General features: G+C 42.3%; 1 protein-coding gene and 1 pseudogene across 3 annotated transcripts in view; both read left to right on the forward strand.

Moving 5' to 3' along the window:
- RIOK3 (RIO kinase 3) overlaps positions 1-14,325 on the forward strand; it is a 30,502-nt gene extending 16,177 nt beyond the window's left edge. For both annotated transcript variants that reach the window (XM_017883993.1, XM_017883994.1), the window contains 6 exons: positions 5,033-5,230; positions 6,542-6,701; positions 8,921-9,001; positions 9,094-9,183; positions 10,697-10,804; positions 12,531-14,325. In XM_017883993.1, coding sequence (XP_017739482.1) covers positions 5,033-5,230; positions 6,542-6,701; positions 8,921-9,001; positions 9,094-9,183; positions 10,697-10,804; positions 12,531-12,638 — 745 coding nt within the window. In that variant the 3' untranslated portion in view covers positions 12,639-14,325. The remainder of the gene's footprint in view (positions 1-5,032; positions 5,231-6,541; positions 6,702-8,920; positions 9,002-9,093; positions 9,184-10,696; positions 10,805-12,530) is intronic.
- Positions 14,326-17,486: 3,161 nt separating this feature from the next.
- LOC108536910 (U1 small nuclear ribonucleoprotein C pseudogene) lies at positions 17,487-18,204 on the forward strand (annotated as a pseudogene). Its single transcript, XR_001887658.1, has one exon. The product of XR_001887658.1 is annotated as a U1 small nuclear ribonucleoprotein C pseudogene (transcript).
- The last annotated feature ends 16 nt before the right edge of the window (positions 18,205-18,220 follow it).

The following is an 18,220-nucleotide window of genomic DNA, read 5'->3' on the forward strand; positions in this document are numbered from 1 at the left end:
TTTTTTTTTTTTTTTTTTTTTTTTTTTTTTTGAGATGGAGTTTTACTCTTGTTGCCCAGGGTGGAGTACAATGGCACAATCTCGGCTCACTGCAACCTCCGCCTCCTGGGTTCAAGCGATTCTCCTGTCTCAACCTCCCAAGTAGCTGGAACTACAGGCACACACCACCATGCCTGGCTAATTTGTGTGTTTTTAGTAGAGATGGGGTTTCACCATGTTGGCCAGGCTGGTCTCAAACTCCTGACATCAGGTGATCCACCCATCTTGGCCTTCCAAAGTGCCAAGATTACAGGCATGAGCCCCTGTGCCTGGCCTGTTATACTTAATATACTCTAATAAAATAAATGATCAGTCTTTCTGGTGGAATTGGTATCACAGTCTGTACTTTAACGTTTCTAAGTTAGCAAAACTAGAGAACATTCAGTTTTCTACAGCTAAAAGTAAATGCTTTTAAAAGTTTGTTAGTTTTCTGTGGTACATAACAAATTGCCACAGACTTAGCAGCCTAAAACAGCATCCATTTATTGTCTCATAGTTTGTGTTGACAGAATCCAGGCACGGCTTAACTAGGTTCTCTGTTCAGGGTTTCACAAGCTTGCAGTCTAGGTGTTGGCCAGGCTGTGTTCCTTTCTGGAGCTTGGTGTCCTCTTCCCTTGGCCACCTTTCAGTTCCTTGCAGCTGTAGGACTGAGGTCCCACTCTCTTGTTGGCTGTCAGCAGTGGGCCGCTCTCAACTCCTTGAGGCCCCTGCAGCCATGGGGCCGTCTCACAGGCCCCTTCACACACTAGCTCACACCTTCAAAGCCAGCAGGAGAATCTCTCCAGTCTGCTAAGACTGAGGCTTAGTGGGATGTTATCATGGGAATGACTAGACCATCACCTTTGCCACATGACCTAACCAGGGAGTGGCTATCCCACACATGCTCAAGGGAAGGAGATATCATACAGAGTGTGCACACCAAGGGGGCTGGGAGTTTTTGGAGTCATCTTAGAATTCTGCTTTCCACAAAGCTCTGGTTGATTGGTTTCTTCCCTCCCTGCCTCCCTCTTCCTTCCTTCCTTCCTTTTTTTTTTTTTGTTTTTTTTGATGGAGTCTTGCTCTGTCACCCAGGCTGGAGTGCAGTGGCACAATCTTGGCTCACAGCAACCTCTACCTCCCGGGTTCAAGTGATTCTCCTGCTTCAGCCTCCCCAGTAGCTGGGATTACAGGTGCACACCACCACGCCAGGCTAATTTTTGTATTTTTAAGTAGAGATGGGGTTTCACCATGTTGGCCAGGCTGGTGTCAAATACCTGACCTTGTGATCCACCCACCTCAGCCTCCCAAAGTGTTGGGATTACAGGTGTGAGCCACTGTGCCTGGGTCAAAGCTCTGGTTTCTGTCACTCTCAGGTTGGTCAGGCAATCAACAATTATTCAAGCAGTAATTTGTCCTAGATTACTCAGGGAATAAAATATAAGACATATTTTTTACTCTCAAAGAGCTTAAGCTTTAGCTAAAAAGAGAACATTACAGTAAGAACCATTATGGTCAATGAAAGATAATTACATAATAGAGTACCCAGTTATGCAAATGAGACCTTATATGGGATAGGAATAGCAAATAGAACAAGATCATTGCCAGGCACATTCAGGGAAGATATCATAATGAAGTTGGATCTCAATCTGGATTTTAAAAATAGGTTAAAGAAAAATCCACTGGGAGGCTGAGGCAGGCGGATCATGAGGTCAGGAGATCGAGACCATCCTGGCTAACACAGTGAAACGCTGTCTCTACTAAAAAATACAAAAATGTTAGCCGGGCATGGTGGCAGGTGTCTGTACTCCCAGCTACTCGGGAGGCTGAGGCAGGAGAATGGTGTGAACCTGGGAGCGGATCTTGCAGTGAGCCGAGATCACGCCACTGCACTCCAGCCTGGGTGACAGAGCAAGACTTCGTCTCAAAAAAAAAAAAAAAAAAATCCAATGTTGAGTATAAAAGGTAGTTGCAGAATATATATACAGTATATCATCTATTTAAATGTTTTAAGTCATACAGAAAATTACAGAGATATTTATAGATGCTTGTGGATACTTATATATTATATTTTAAAAGAGACTAGAAATACAGCATTTATGATAGTTATTGTCTCTGGTGAGTTAAGATGGGGAATAGTAATCAGAGGGCACTTAAGCATCATCTGTGATGTTTAATTCTTTAAGATAAAGGCTAAGGGTGGGAGGGTTGAAGTTTAGGTACTGAGAAGATTAGGAAGGTATGTGCTCAGAGGTAGTAGGAAGTAAAGTGGTGTAAGCAAATTGGAAATTGGTAAGGAGGACCTTAAAAGCTAGGCAGACGGATGTGTCATTTGCTAAGAAACAGGATCTTTTTGTAGTAGGACAATGACAAGGCAAATCTTATAAATTGGACTCGATCCTAGAGACCTTCCAAGTAAGGGATCTCTTGTATGGCATTTTTGCTAGGGCCTCACCTAGTGTGTGGTTAAACTAGTCCAATGAAAGGAGCTTCTTATCTCAAAATCTAGCCTATTCTGTCATAATGTCTTTTAAGTTATTAGAGATTTCTTCTCTGAATAGAGTCTCTAATCTGTCTCCCTGAAAATTGTGTCATCTGTTTACCAAATAGTTGAGCAGCTGTCATGTACTCTTCCAGGTACTAGGGATACGGCAATGAATGGTACAAGGAAGGTCTCTGGTCTAATGGAATGTGCTTCCCCCGTCCTCAACCCCTCTCCATGACAATAATAAACAAAAATATCAGATATGTGCTATGTGGATACTTAAAATAGGATGATGTCATAGTGACAGGCTGACTAGCTTTATTAGTAGGACAGGGAACACTTCTCCAGTGAAATGACATGTGAGTGACACATCTAGGATACATCAAAGATCAGACGGATGGGCATTCTGGACTAGAGAATAGCTAGTGCTAATGCCTTAGGATAGGTACAAAGTTAGTATCTTTGAGGGAGCATAAGAAACCCAGTCTCCCTGGAGCATAGGATGTGAATGGGAGAGGGGGCTAGAGGAGTAAGCAGGGGCTGGACCAGGTAGGATTTTGTAGGCCAGGGTAAGGAGTCTGCTCTTTAGCTGCTCTGGGAACCAAAGCTATGACTTGATTCTTATTTTCAAAAGATTGCTGTGTGGAAAATGAATTATAGGAGGAGAAGAGAAGAGGCAGTAAGATCAGTTAAAAACATTGTAGTAGTTGAAGTGAGAAATGGTGAAGGGTTGGACTAAGGAGGGCAGTAGTGGAAGTGAAGAGTAGGAGAGTGTTGGCGTGTGTTTTGGAGGTAGAGTGAACAGCACATGCTATTGGATTGGATGTGGGTGTGGGAGGACAGATTCTGGGCTAGAGCAGCTGATGGTGGTGCCATTTGATGAGGTGAGAGCCTGGGGAAGGGTAGGGTAAGGACTCAGCTAGCATGAGTTTTGTTTTGGGCATGTTAAATTTGAGATGCCTGTTAGACTTCTAAGTGATGTGAGGTAGGAGTTGGATAAATGGGCCTGAAGTTCTAGGGAAAGTCAGGACTGGGATAGAAATGTGGGAGTTATCGGCCAGGCACGGTGGCTCACGCCTGTAATCTAGCACTTTCAGAGGCTGAGTTGGGTGGATCATCTGAGGTCAGGAGTTCGAGACCAGCCTGGCCAACATGGCGAAAACCCATCTCTACTAAAAATACAAAAATTAGCCGGGCATGGTGGTGCGTGCCTTTAATCCCAGCTGTTCAGGAGGCTGAGGCAGGAGAATAGCTTGAACCTGGGAGACGGAGGTTGCAGTGAGCCGGGATCGTACCACTGTACTCCAGCCTGGGTGACAGAGTGAGACTATCTAAAAAAAAAAAAAAAAAAAAAAAGAAATGTGGGAGTTATCTATATAGAGATGATATATAGAGCCATGGGGCTAAGTGAAATTGCCCGGGAAGAGAAGGGAGGTTTCTTAGAACCAGGTGAAGGACTTTAACCTTTTGAGACTAGATGGAAGAGGAGTCAGCCGGGAGAATATGGTGCAGAAGGAGGTTTGATTCAGATTCTGTCCTTTGGAAATACAGTTCCTTTCTGTCCCAGATTAACATCCTATCAGATATTTAAAGGTAAATATTAATATTGTTTCTCATTCCATCCACCTTTTCACTCCCACTGCCACCATCATGACTGAAGCTCACTACTTGGGGACTATTGCAGTAGCATCCTGAGTCGCCTCACACCTCTAGCCTGTCCCTGTGCCCTCTCATGCTGATGGTATCGTTCACTAGATCTTCATGAAGGACGCATATGAGAGTGCCATACACAGAAACCCTTGCAGCTCCCCATCACCTCTAGGAATTTGTCCAGGCTCTTCACAGATGTGCCTCTGTCCTGTCCTTTGGCTCCAGTTTATTTTCATTATCTCTCCAGCCAAGTCTTAACTCTAGTGTTTGTTGTTCCTCAGACATGTCCTGTGGTTTCCTGCCTCTGCTTTTGTTCATGCTGTTCAAATCCTACCCATTGGCCTGTTTCTGTTTCAGATGGCGCTTGTGCCATGAAGTCTTGCCTGATCTTTCCAACGAAAAGAGGCCTTTCCTATTCATGTACTTTTACTCTCTGCTGCCACTTCTCGCAGACTTGCGGGGCAGGAACCATTTCATTCACCTTTATGTCTGCTGGGAGTGAAAGAGTTATGTTTTAAAAAGCTGTTTTATTTGTTGCTTTTATTGAATTTTGCTGCTGAACCATATCGGGAAGACTGTAGCCTATTTTCAAGTGCATATGTCTTCATTGTATTTCAAGCTTGATTCCATAGTCATTAAGTGAAGAACATTATGTGATGGATGGTTGAAAATTGGTTGACAATTTATTTGAAAGTATGTTTTATTTAAAAAATCAAACCAAAACCTAAGGCTTTATTAAGATCCAAAACCTAAAGGCTTAAAAAACAAGACTTGACGCTGAGAGAGGGCAGATCTAATTTAGTGTTATAGAATCTTTGTGTTGAAATTGTTGTACTTGTGAGCCGGCAACTTGTACTGACTTGATTTTTTTCTTCCACTTAGCATGGAGGATGAAAAGGAAGATAGTAAAGTTATACCTACAGAATGTGCCATCAAGGTATTTAAAACAACCCTTAATGAGTTTAAGAATCGTGACAAATATATTAAAGATGATTTCAGGTTTAAAGATCGCTTCAGTAAACTAAATCCACGTAAGATCATCCGCATGTGGGCAGAAAAAGAAATGCACAATCTCGCAAGGTAAAGAAAATATTGTGCTAGATGTAATCTTGGGTAAATATCTTTTTGCGTTAGGATAAAAAAATCCATGCTTTCTTTTACATTCATTTATAGAAATAATGAAAGGCCAGGTATATAACCTCAATTCATACTTTTAGGATGAAAAGGCCATTTTGTTTTTTCTTTCCTCAATGAAACTTGAGGGAAATCTGGTCTTTTTCTGCCTTGGACACTTTATCATATATCTAAATGCCATTTTTAAATTGCTTTTGTCAAGAAGTAAAACTTCCAGCATCCAATTAGGCTTTAGCATAAAAAATGGTTTCTTTTGTGTTTCAGAAAATGTTTGTTACATTTAGTTTGTTAATTTTGTGGGAGTAAGTTCTTACCAATCAAATTACATTTTGTTTAAATTTTTATACTTGTATCTGACTTTTCTAAGCAATTTATTTTCTATCAAGGAATTTGTTTTATCAACCAAGGAATTCAGTAATAATCCTTCTCATTAAAAACCTTTCCATTACCTTAATCTATTAAAAGCTTAATTTTAGTTTGTTATTTTCTAAAGATGTTTGCTTTCAGAAGTAATTATTCATATATCTCAGTTACAAAATTCTACTGAGAGTTCCCCACCAAAATAAGCCGGGCATGGTGTGCACGTCTACTCCCAGCTACTTGGGAGGCTGAGATGGGAGGATTGCTTGAACCTAGGAGTTCAAAACCAACCCGGAAACATTAGACTCCCGAGACGTTGTCTCCAAAAAAGAATTTTTTTTCAATTAATTAATTCCAGGTAGAATAATTTTCTAGAAGGCCTTGCTGTCCTCCAGTCTCTTTTCTATACTCCTGAAATTCCTGCCTTTCTTATAAAACAGTGTTCCATAGTGGAGCTTGCCTGTCTCTGCAGCCTCAGCCCACATTGCTCTTCCTCCTACTCACAGATCCAGCTATGTTGATTGATACACATTCCCCAAATGGACTGTGCTCTTGAACACCTCCCTGCATTCCCTTGCACTGTCTTCATCTGGCTAATTCCTGTGCCCTACCTCTTCTTCTAATAAGCCATCCTTGGTGCTGTGTGTTCCTATAGCTCCTACCTGTACCTCTGCCAGTGTGTACGTCACGCTGCATTGTAATTGTCTCTTGTCTGTCATTTCCATCAGTCCCTGAGCTCCCTACGAGTAGAGGCGGTGTTTTATTGTCTTTGTATTCCCATGTCACCAGGGTAGAACATAGTGCCAGCTCATTGTAGGCCCTTATTAATATTTATTGAATAAATGACATTTTTTCTCCTTCTGATCTGTATATTCTGAATCATTTCTTTCTGTATAGAATGCAGAGAGCTGGAATTCCTTGTCCAACAGTTGTACTACTGAAGAAACACATTTTAGTTATGTCTTTTATTGGTCATGATCAAGTTCCAGCCCCTAAATTAAAAGAAGTAAAGCTCAATAGTGAAGAAATGAAAGAAGCCTACTATCAAACTCTTCATGTAAGTTGTGCTTTTAAAAGCATTCACATACTGCCTTTAAAATATATTTCCGGCCAGGTGCGGTGGCTCAAGCCTGTAATCCCAGCACTTTGGGAGGCCGAGATGGGCGGATCATGAGGTCAGGAGATCAAGACCATCCTGGCTAACACGGTGAAATACCGTCTCTACTAAAAAAATACAAAAATCTAGCCGGGCGAGGTGGCGGGCGCCTGTAGTCCCAGCTACTCAGGAGGCTGAGGCAGGAGAATGGCATAAACCCGGGAGGCGGAGCTTGCAGTGAGCTGAGATCCGGCCACTGCACTCCAGCCTGGGTGACAGAGCGAGACTCCGTCTCAAAAAAAAAAAAAAAAAAACATATTTCCTCTAAACTTTAAAAAAATGTCCTTAAAGAAGCCAGGCATGGTGGCTCACACTTGTAATCTAGAGCTTTGGGAGGCTGAGGCAGGAGGATCACTTGAGCCCAGGAGTTTGAGACTAGCCTGGGCAACATGGTGAAACCCTGTCTACTAAAAATACAAAAAAATTAGCTGGGCATGTGCCTGTAATCCCAGCTACTCGGGAGGCTGAGGCAGGGGAATTGCTTGAACCAGGGAGGTGGAGGTTGCAGTGAACCGAGATTGCGCCACCGCACTCCAGCCTGGGTGACAGAGCGAGACTCTGTCTCAAATAAAAAATAAAAAAAATTAAAAATTAGCTGGCCATGGTGGCATACACCTGTAGTCTAGCTACTCAGGAGTCTAAGGTGGGAGGATCACTGGTGCCCAGGAACTTAAGGCAGCAGTGAGCTATGATTGTGCCACTGCACTCCAGCCTGGGCAAGAGATAGAGCAAGACCCTATCTCTTAAAAAACAAACAAACAAAAAAAAACTCAAGTTCCTTAAATAGTGCTATTTGAAGGTGCTAGAATAAAGACAAGTTGAAGTTTGTGAAAGAATGTTAACACGGAAGAGTTGTTTTTCTATCAATATGTGTGTGTCTTAAATAGTTTTAGAAAACTTACAGACTTAACCAGGGAAGTCTTCATTGCTAGGATTAGTGACGTATTACATGAAGCTGTTTTTCACAAAACTTCATTAAATAAAATTTGCTGTTACTACATTTAGCAGATAAAGTGCCTCATTAGTTTGTGTGCTTTATTGAATGTTAGTTTTTGGGGGCTTTTTTTTTTTTTCCAAATAAGAGATGGGGTCTCACTACGTTGCCCAGGCTGGTCTTGAACTCCTGGGCTCAAGTGATCCTCTTGCCTCAGCGTCCCAAAGTGCTGGGATTACTGGTGTGAGCCACCACACCCAGCCATTGAACGTTACAACTTTAACAGTGAAGGAAAGGAAGCAGGTTTGGTCTCATCATAAGAGAGTGATGATGAAAATTGAAAATAGTAGGGAGTGCAGGTGTTAAGTTGGAAGGCACATGTCGGGAATCTCAAGGAAACTACGTGCTTTGAAATAGCAACTGAATTCAATCTAAGGGCCTTCTAGGTTGAGAAAATGCTCCTAATACTGCCATTATCCCTCTGTAGTTTTAATTGAACACTGGAGAAACGTAATGTGCTACTTGATGCAATCTCTGCATGAAGCTGTCATGTAGTGCAGCCGTTGATCTAAATATGGAAATGTTAGTCCAAATTAATTTTTAAAGATACTGCTAGAAAGGTGATCCACCTTTCTCTGCTTCCAAAGGAAAACATTGAAAGGAAAATCAAGTATGTTTTTCTGGCGTCTTTGGGAGGTGGGGTGCCTTGGGAAGAGATTAAATAGTGATGAAACTTTCCTATTTAATTATATTAGGGCTGGCAAACAAATGCATTAATGTTGATTTCTACTATAAGACTTTAGGGGGGCCGGGCGCGGTGGCTTACGCCCGTAATCACAGCACTTTGGGAGTCCGAGGCGAGCGGACCACGAGGTCAGGAGATCGAGACCATCCTGGCTAACACAGTGAAACCCCGTCTCTACTAAGAAAATACAATAAATTAGCCAGGCGTGGTGGCGGGTGCCTATAGTCTCAGCTACTCAGGAGGCTGAGGCAGGAGAATGGCGTGAACCCAGGACCGGAGTGAGCTGAGATCACACCACTGCATTCCAACCTGGGCAACAGAGCGAGACTCCGTCTCAAAAAAAAAAAAAAAGACTTGGGGGGGGGTGTCATCATCAATAATATAACTATATAATCCCACTTAATTTATTCATTTCCTAATGTGTGCCTTCCCTCTTCACAGTTGATGCGGCAGTTATATCATGAATGTAGGCTTGTCCATGCTGACCTCAGTGAGTATAACATGCTGTGGCATGCTGGAAAGGTGAGGAGAACATTTTGTTAACATTCAGATTTAATTACTTTAAGTAAAATTTAAAATGTAAATACATCAATCTGTGTTCTGTATTGAAATAGGTTTGGTTGATCGATGTCAGTCAGTCAGTAGAACCTACCCATCCTCATGGCCTGGAGTTCTTGTTCCGGGACTGCAGGAATGTCTCACAGGTAGACGTGTAAACCAATATACCTTTTTTGTTGGATGTAACAGCTGTAGGTATTTTTCTCACTCCTAAGTAAGAGGACCATATTCTTAGAAATTGAAGGAAGGAATACTGGCTGCTTTCAGGACAAGGATATAAAGATCAATTTGTCATATTTCATTTTGCAAGAATTTGATTCCATGTCTCATAGTTGGGTAAAATGTTCAAGGGGTGCCAGGCGCGGTGGCTCACGCCTGTAATCCCAGCACTTTGGGAGGCCGAGGTGGGTGGATCACTTGATGTCAGAGGTTCAAGACCAGCCTGGCCAACATGGTGAAACCCCATCTCTACTAAAAATACAAAATTAGCCGGGTGTGGTGGCAGGTGCCTGTAATCCCAGCTACTCAGGAGGCTGAGGCAGGAGACTCACTTGAACCTGGGAGGCAGAGGTTGCAGTGAGCCAAGAACGTGCCACTGTACTCCATCCAGCCTGGGCAACAGAGCGAGGATCCATCTCAAAAAAAAAAAAAAAATGTTCAAGGGAATGAGTGTTTTGGCTCCTTGTATATAAGCAATTAAGTAGACATTTAATGTGTGCATAGTGCTTAAACAGAAGCTGGCATATGGTGTGCCTGCGTGCTTGCTGCAATTATTACCATTAAAAGAGAGACAGTCTCCATTGTGAGACAGTGTCTGATCACTGTCACTGTGAAGCAGGGAAAAAAGATTAGGTGGCTGGGCATGGTGGTTCATGCCTATAATCTCAAAACTTTGGGAAGCCAGGGAGGGAGGATTGCTTGAGCCCAGGAGTTTGAGACCAGCCCGGGCAATATAGTGAGACTCCTGTCTCTCCAAAAAAATTTAAAAAGTAGCTGGGTGTGGTGGAACATGTCTGTAGTCCTAGCTGCTTTAACTGGGAGGCTGTTTTACTAGGGAGGCTGAGGCAAGAGGATTGTTTGAGTCCAGAAGTTCAAGATTATAGTGAGCTGTGATTGTGCCACTGCACTCCAGCCTGGGTGACAGTGCTAGGCCTTGTCTCTTAAAAAAACAAAACATATATATACATAAGGTAAAATTCAGTAAGCACAGGGTTGGGTCATACTTGTTTGGCATTTCTAAGGGAAATGAATTGTTGGCAGTAGATTCAGATAGGAATGATGTTTCTAAAGGATAGAGTAACTTCATATTGGAAATAACCTCTGAGTCTGCTTGAAATTTTTAATTTCTGGGGTTTAGTGAAAGTATTTCCTTTACATATTCAAAGCAATGCCAAGTGGTTTTATATATAGCACTCATTTTTATAGCTATAGGAGGTGCAGTGGGATGAGCTAAATCCAGAAGGCAGAATGGATATGTGAGAGGATGAAAAGCAACTAGAACCTGAGCATAGTCCAGCTTGGAAGTAGGAAAATCGATGCTTGAGAAATGAGGGAGGGAATGTAGTGGCGTCTCTTTATAAATGTGCTGCTCCCTGTTCTTAGTTTATTAGAGAGCCTTGCTAATACCTTCTTACTGACTTTCTTGTATTTCCTTTCTAGTTTTTCCAGAAAGGAGGAGTCAAGGAAGCCCTTAGTGAACGAGAACTCTTCAGTGCTGTTTCAGGCTTAAACATCTCAGCAGATAATGAAGCTGATTTTTTAGCTGAGGTATGTGATAAACAGCTGTTTTTCACCTTACTGGTCATGCAGAACTGCAGAGAGGAGATAACTGAAACCCAGAGCTAGTTTTATCCTCCCTTTCCCCAAAACAAAATTAATTTGAGATTTTCTTTTCTTCAGATGTTTTGGTTTTTTCTTTTTCATTTCTTTTTTTTTTTGAGATGGAGTCTTGGTTTGTCACTCAGGCTGGAATGCAGTGGCTTGATCTCGGCTCACTGCAACCTCTGCCTCTTGGGTTCAAGCGATTCTCCTGCCTCAGCCTCCCAAGTAGCTGGGATTACAGGTGTATGCCACTATGCTTGTAATTTTTGTATTTTTGGTAGAGACGGTATTTCGCCATGTTGGCCAGGCTGGTCTTGAACTCCTGGCCTCAAGTGATCCGCCCACCTTGGCCTCCCAAAGTGCTGAGATTACAAGCATGAGCCACTGTGCTTGGCCTGTTTTTTTCTATGCTTGAAATTCAGAATACACACACAGCAAAACATTTCTTCACGAGGGCACCATTTGGTTAAGATGGGCAAACTGCACCTTTTCAGTAGACTCATATTTCCCCTATTTAATGAATGCAGAAGTTGATGAACACTCTGAGTGATACAAAAAGCAGTAACGTGGTCCCTGCCCTTTACTAAACATAGAAAGTTAGAAGTGCCTATCTTTGGAAATACCCAGTTATTATAATGTCAGATCTAGAGAACCATGAAAAAGCTTCCTCCAGAGAAAGTCTCTTATAATTGAACAAAATCTAAAAGGTGAAATAGCAGTTAATTATTCCCAATATTATACCAAAGCAGAGAGTGATTACTGAGTGTTCCAGAACTCCCCAGGATGACTTGAGTTTGGGTAAGCTGTGTCTAGCCTAAGGCTAGAGAGAAATAACAGAAAGAGTAAATTCAGCTTCCAGCACAATACAGTTGCTCAGTAAGTAAGTGATACTGTTGTTTGATGAATGGTAGAATTCTTTTTCCTGTTTCTGGAATGTTTTATAGAATATATTTCAAAACATAGATGATTCCAATTGCTAGCTGGATAAAGTTAGTAAATATTGACCCTTGTAATCAAGTTAAAAAAAATACATGTATGTATGACTATCTGTGTATACTTGGATGCATGCACGCTGCACACACACACACACACACACATAGTAATTTCAACTCAAAGGCAGAATCATTAGGAATAACCTAGTTTTTAAGAGAGTAAAAATTACTGACTCAGCCAGGCATGGCAGCTCACTCCTGTTATTCCTGTAATCCCAGCACTTTGGGAGGCCAAGGAGGGAGGATCTCTTGAGCCCAGGAGTTTGAGACCAGCCTGAGCAACATAAACTCTGTTAAAAAATAAAAAAATTGGCTGGTCATGGTGGCTCACGCCTGTAATCCTAGCACTCTGAGAGGCCAAGGCGGGTGGAACACTTGAGGTCAGGAGTTCAAGACCAGCCTGGACAACATAGTGAAACCCCATCTTTACTAAAAATACAAAAATTAGCTGGGTGTGGTGGCACATGTGTCCCAGCTACTAGGGAGGCTAAGGCAGGAGAATTGCTTGAACCCAGGAGGTGGAGGTTGCAGTGAGCCGAGATTGCACCACTGTACTCCAGCCTGGGTGACAGAGTGAGACTCCATTTCAAAAAAAGACAAAAATTACTAGCACAATCTAAAATATGGTTTCTGTGAAAAGTAGGATTTTGACAAATGGATTCAATGTATTATTTTTGTAGATAGAAGCTCTGGAGAAAATGAATGAAGATCACGTTCAGAAGAATGGAAGGAAAGCTGCTTCCTTTTTGAAAGATGATGGAGACCCACCAGCACCATATGATGAATAGCACTAATACCCACTGCTTCCGTGTTAACACAGCAGTGAGTGTCAGCTGCCAATAGCAAATGAAGTTAGGGGCGACTTGAAATACCAGAACACGAGGAGTGGGCAATGGTGCTTCTCTGCTTTCCCCCCTTGTAACCCATGTGCCAGATGTGTGGAATTTTTAGCTCAGCATTGAGAGAATAAAATGTCACTACCTCTCATAATATAATTCTTTAACAGCTATAGGTTATCTGGCTGAAGTAGACCTAATTTTACATGACTTGTGGTGTAAAATGTCTTGATGATAATTTTTAAAACTTAGGCAACATTTCCAAATATGGGAGGAAAGGACAGATGTGTTTACAAGGGAGGGTTTCATTACGACATAGTTGCTTTATTCACCTCCCTGTTTTGTGTTGCGTCTTTCCTTGAATATTTTATTGGCCCAGAGTTAGCCTTTCTCCATTATGTTTCCAGACTGTGGCCGTGATTCTAAAGGACAATGTGTGCTCTTTAATGGGTAGAACAAATGGAAATTTGGTTTCAGAATGGCTGACAGAAATAGATATAAGCCATGTAATTTTGTTGATATATCATGAAAATGAACAGAATTCTTTTCCATACTTATATCTAAGAAGAGGCATCATAGGTTTCTGAAAGAGAGAAATATATAACAGCTTTTTAACTATCCAGTCAACTTTCAGCTTTTCTACATTTAGGTAAAATGGTTAGGATATAACTCATAGTGTGGCTAATCTACATTTATCAATAAAATGTAAATTATCTGAGAGGACAGAATATAAGATTGAACCATGTTTGACGTATTTTAATTTAGTTAATGAAGCAAAATTCCGTTTACATTTCACTAAAACTGTGTACTTGATTGATTTTCAGAGAAATATCACAAATTAGAAATATTAAATCAAAGGATGAAAGGTATATGTAAAACAATTTGGGGGCCAGGTGCGGTTCAAGCGATTCAAACAGGAGAATCGCTTGAACCCGGGAGGCGGAGGTTGCAGTGAGCTGAGATCATGCCACTGCACTCCAGCCTGGGCGACAGAGTGAGACTCTGTCTCCAGGAAGAAAAAAAAAAAAAAAAAGCCCAATTTGGATACCAAATTAATCAACTAATTTGAGCTATCTGGCCTTACTCGTAGTAGTTTTTAGTACGTGCTGGACACCACTTTGAAAAAGCAATCACTGTGCTAGAAAAGTATATTGGCTTTGTTAGGATTGAAGTTCATTAACTTCAATGTAATCATTCCTCCTATTACTGAAGTCAGATTGGAACCACTAAGATCCAAACCTTCTGTCTGGTAATAGAAAGTAAAAATCTAGACATCATTTACATTTGAGAAAGCTGTTTTAACATTATTTTAAAATGCCAAATATGTTCTTTCTAGAAAATATTTATTTTGTTTTGTTGGATAGCTTTTAATTGCATTTCAGAGAAGTGTGATTTTGAGTAGATGCTCATTACGTTTTTGAAAGATTTACTGTTCCAAAATAAAGATTTAGATGACTGGTGATACTGGCTTTACAGAAATTTCAGGGAACTAATTTTTAAAACATTTAGCATTTAAAACTTTTTTTGTTTTGTTTTCTGACATATTCTGACAAAGAGCAGCAAACCGCTGCTGTGTGGTATTCTTGGAGTGTGCTGTGAATGTGCTTTTAAGAAATTAAAAGAGATCATTTTAAAATTGCTTCTTTGTGTGGTATCTTCCTGTGCCTTATATTGACTTATGTCCAGGTACCAAGTTGCCATTTCTGTATAAAGTTAAGCGATACTGTTTTCAGTAGATTATTCCCCCTCAACTTCTCATTGTTAGATTTCAATCTCAAATGTCCTACTTCACATTACAAATAGGTTTTCACCCCCACCCCTCCTTGTAGATTATAGATTTTTTCCTATAGTAGAAAAAAAGTGAAAAATACTGGTTTGCTAAGTCAATAAAAAATCAAATACAGGCTGGGCACGGTGGCTCACACCTGTAATCCCAATACTTTGGGATGCTGAGGCAGGATGATCACTTGAGCCTAGGAGTTTGAGATCTGCCTGAGCAGCAGAGCAGACCTCATCTCTACAAAACATTAGGTGGGTGGCACGCATCTCTGGTCCCAGCTACTTGGGAAGCTGAGGCAGGAGGATTCTTTGAGCTCAGGAGATCAAGCCTGCAGTGAGCTATGATCACACGACTACACTCCAGCCTGGGTGACAGATAAAGACTTGGTCTCAAAATAAATAAATTAATAAAATGAAAATATATAAAATATGGAAATAGGGATATTTTATCTCACATTAAGTTATCAAAATAAGGATGCCTAGATAACTTTTATTTCAATACGATAATTACCAGTTTCCTTTTCATAAAATTAGTTTTCTTGCTTACAAAAGTAAGTCATTTATTTGAATGTAAATATTGTAGGAATTTAGAAATGTTCAAGTAAAAGTCCCTCGGCCAGGCGCAGTGGCTCAGGCCTGTAATCCCAGCACTTTCGGAGGCTGAGGTGGGCAGCTCACCTGAGGTCAGGAGTTTGAGACCAGCCGGCCAACATGGTGAATCCCTGTCTCTACTGAAAATACAAAAATTAGCTGGGCGTGATGGCACATGCCTGTAATCCCAGCTACTTGGGAGGCTGAGGCCGGAGAATCACTTGAGCCCAGGAGGCAGAGGTTGCAGGGAGCTGAGATGGTGCCGCTGCACTCCAGCCTGGGCAACAGAGCGAGACTCTGTCTCAAAAAAAAAGTAAAAGTCCTTCATATTCCAGAGACCATTGTTTATAGTGTGGCATGCATCCCTGCAACTTTTCCCCTCAGCATATGGTATTTTCTTTTTTAAAAAACCTTTGAACAAAAAGCAGGATGAAGTGAGGCAGCTGATGGGGAGATGTTGAGCATGGGAGACTCTAAGGAAGATGAAGACAGTAGACCCTAAGGTGTGTTAGGAGTACATTTGTTACTGCTCATTTGGGCTCTGGGCATCAGAAGAAATTGTTTTCTGCACCTTTTGAAATTCCAAGAACTATAGGGACAGAGAAAAGCTCATCTGATTATATTTTCAAACCTTGATCCTTAGGTTTTTGAAGACAATATTTTCTATTTTGTCAGGATTACATAAAATAAGTTATCAAAGTGTGTGTTTTATACTTGGAGACATCAGTTTACTAATTTGAAAGCCTCTTGTTTTTATTCTTTTCCAATTTGTTTCCAGTATAAAAATAATACAAGGTTGCATTTGGAACAGCATTCCTTTTACCATCCTAAGCTTTCCAGCTTTCTCCCAGACTTGGCTAGCTTTTTGAGGAGTTAAGATCAAATTCGGTAGATAAGAAAGTGGCAGATGGAGGGGTGGGGAATGTGGGGTATTCATTACAGAATACATGAGTGAGCTACTACAGATAGCTCTATAAACTTGAGGGAAAAAAGTCTGCTCCACAGGTCTCGGCAGCTTGGGTGGTGGGAGGAGGAGCAGCAGCCGGTGAGCCCAGCTTCCAGAAGGCTCTGGTTTTGCCATTGCCCATAGGGACCCGGCAGGCCCCCTCTCCACCACCAACATGCCAAAGACAAAGGTCAGCTCAGTCAGGGGGGCCGTGAAGGAAAAGCCCAGGAGGAGATTGGCACAGTTGTCCGTTAACCCTGCTCCTGCAAAAGTAGAAACGAAGCCAAAAAAAAAAAAAAAAAAAGGCAGCAGGAAAGGACAAACCTTCAGACCTAAAAGTGCACACAAAAGGGAAAGGGGGAGCAAAGGGAAAACAGGCTGAAGCTTGAGTCCCTGCCCACCTCCATTCCTATCTGGTCTAGAACGTTTAACTGGCAACGTTTTTTGACTCAGTCTCTTGGCCATAGGGGCCCCACTAGTGTAAGACCCAGGGCCTGTAGCATGCCACCCTGGCCTCAATATGGGCCAGAATCAAAGCTTGGCCACCAACACTGCCTCTGGGATATGTTGACAAAAAAAGAGAGAGAGAAAAAAAAAATAGAAGCCCCCATCAGAATGGATCTCCCTCTTGGCCAAAGGGAATCGAAACAACAATATCAGCCGCAACAGCCTGAAAACCTAGGTCAGGCCATGACAGGAAGCTGGGAGTCAGCCACGCCTCACCACACCCTCCCTCGCTTTGGAATCCAGGCACAACTGACCAAGCAAAAGGGCTTCACACCTTTGGAAAGGAAAACCTTTTGGCTGATTCTGTAGGGAATGCGTTAAGGCTGCTCTACTTTCTATTATCTGGTTTTACCACTTTTAGGCCCATCAATGGGGATCTTATTGTTAGTATTTGATCCGTTGGGCTGAGCATAGTGGCTCATGTCTGTAATCCCAGCACGTTGGGAGGCTAAGGCGGGCAGATCATGAGGTCAAGAGATTGAGACCATCCTGGCCAACATGGTGAAACCCTGTCTCCACTAAAATACAAAATTGACTGGGGTGGTGGCGCACGCCTGTAGCCCCAGGTACTCAGGAGGCTGAGGCAGGAGAATTGCTTGAGCCTGAGAGGCGGAGGTTGCGGTGAGCCGACATCACGCCACTGAACTCCAGCCTGGTGACACAGCGAGACTGTCTCAAAAAATAAATACAATAACAATAATAAAAATATTTGGCCCACACATATTCAACTTCCTTGTAAAGTTTATATCTTCTAGGTTATAGCAGCTCCATGTAAAGATGATGGTGATGCAAGGATTCCAGCCAATTCCTGTTTCAACTTGGGACTCTCCTGCTAATGCACCCTGGGGACCCTTAGACCAGGCAGTCAGAGATTTCCAATCTTTTGGTAGGCAGGGCCAGCGCCCTGAAATCAGCAAGAAGACACAGAAGACTGGCCTCCTCCCTCATCAACCCTTAAGAATAAGGGATGGAACAGAGTGGCCAACATCCTGCAGAGCAACATGCCCAAGTTTTATTGTGACTACTGCGATACATACCTCACCCATGACTCTCCATCTGTGAGAAAGACACACTGCAGTGGAAGGAAACACAAAGAGAATGTGAAAGACTATTATCAGAAATGGATGGAAGAGCAGGCTCAGAGCCTGATTGACAAAACAACGGCTGCATTTCAACAAGGAAAGATACCTCCTACTCCATTCTCTGCTCCTCCTCCTGCAGGGGCGATGATACCACCTCCCCCCAGCCTTCCGGGTCCTCCTCGCCCTGGTATGATGCCAGCACCCCATATGGGGGGCCCTCCCATGATGCCAATGACGGGCCCTCCTCCTCCTGGGATGATGCCAGTGGGACCTGCTCCTGGAATGAGGCCGCCCATGGGAGGCCACATGCCAATGATGCCTGGGCCCCCAATGATGAGACCTCCTGCCCGTCCCATGATGGTGCCCACTCGGCCCGGAATGACTCGACCAGACAGATAAGGATAGAGGGGAGGCCTCATTGTATCAGTTTTATATTACCTGTTCTGCTTCACCAGGAGATCATGCTGCTGTAATACTGAGTTTTCTAAACAGCATAGGGAAGACTTGCTCCCCGGTCCTATCAAAGAGAATAGTTTTGGAGGGGAGAAGTAGGACAAAAAAGATGCAGTTTTCATTTATATTGGGAAATGTGAAAATAAAATTGTCAACTCTTAAAAAAAAAAAAAAAA

Source organism: Rhinopithecus bieti, unplaced genomic scaffold (genome assembly GCF_001698545.2).
Source record: "Rhinopithecus bieti isolate Rb0 unplaced genomic scaffold, ASM169854v2 scaffold_13577, whole genome shotgun sequence".
In the NCBI taxonomy this organism is placed as follows: Eukaryota; Metazoa; Chordata; class Mammalia; order Primates; family Cercopithecidae; genus Rhinopithecus; species Rhinopithecus bieti.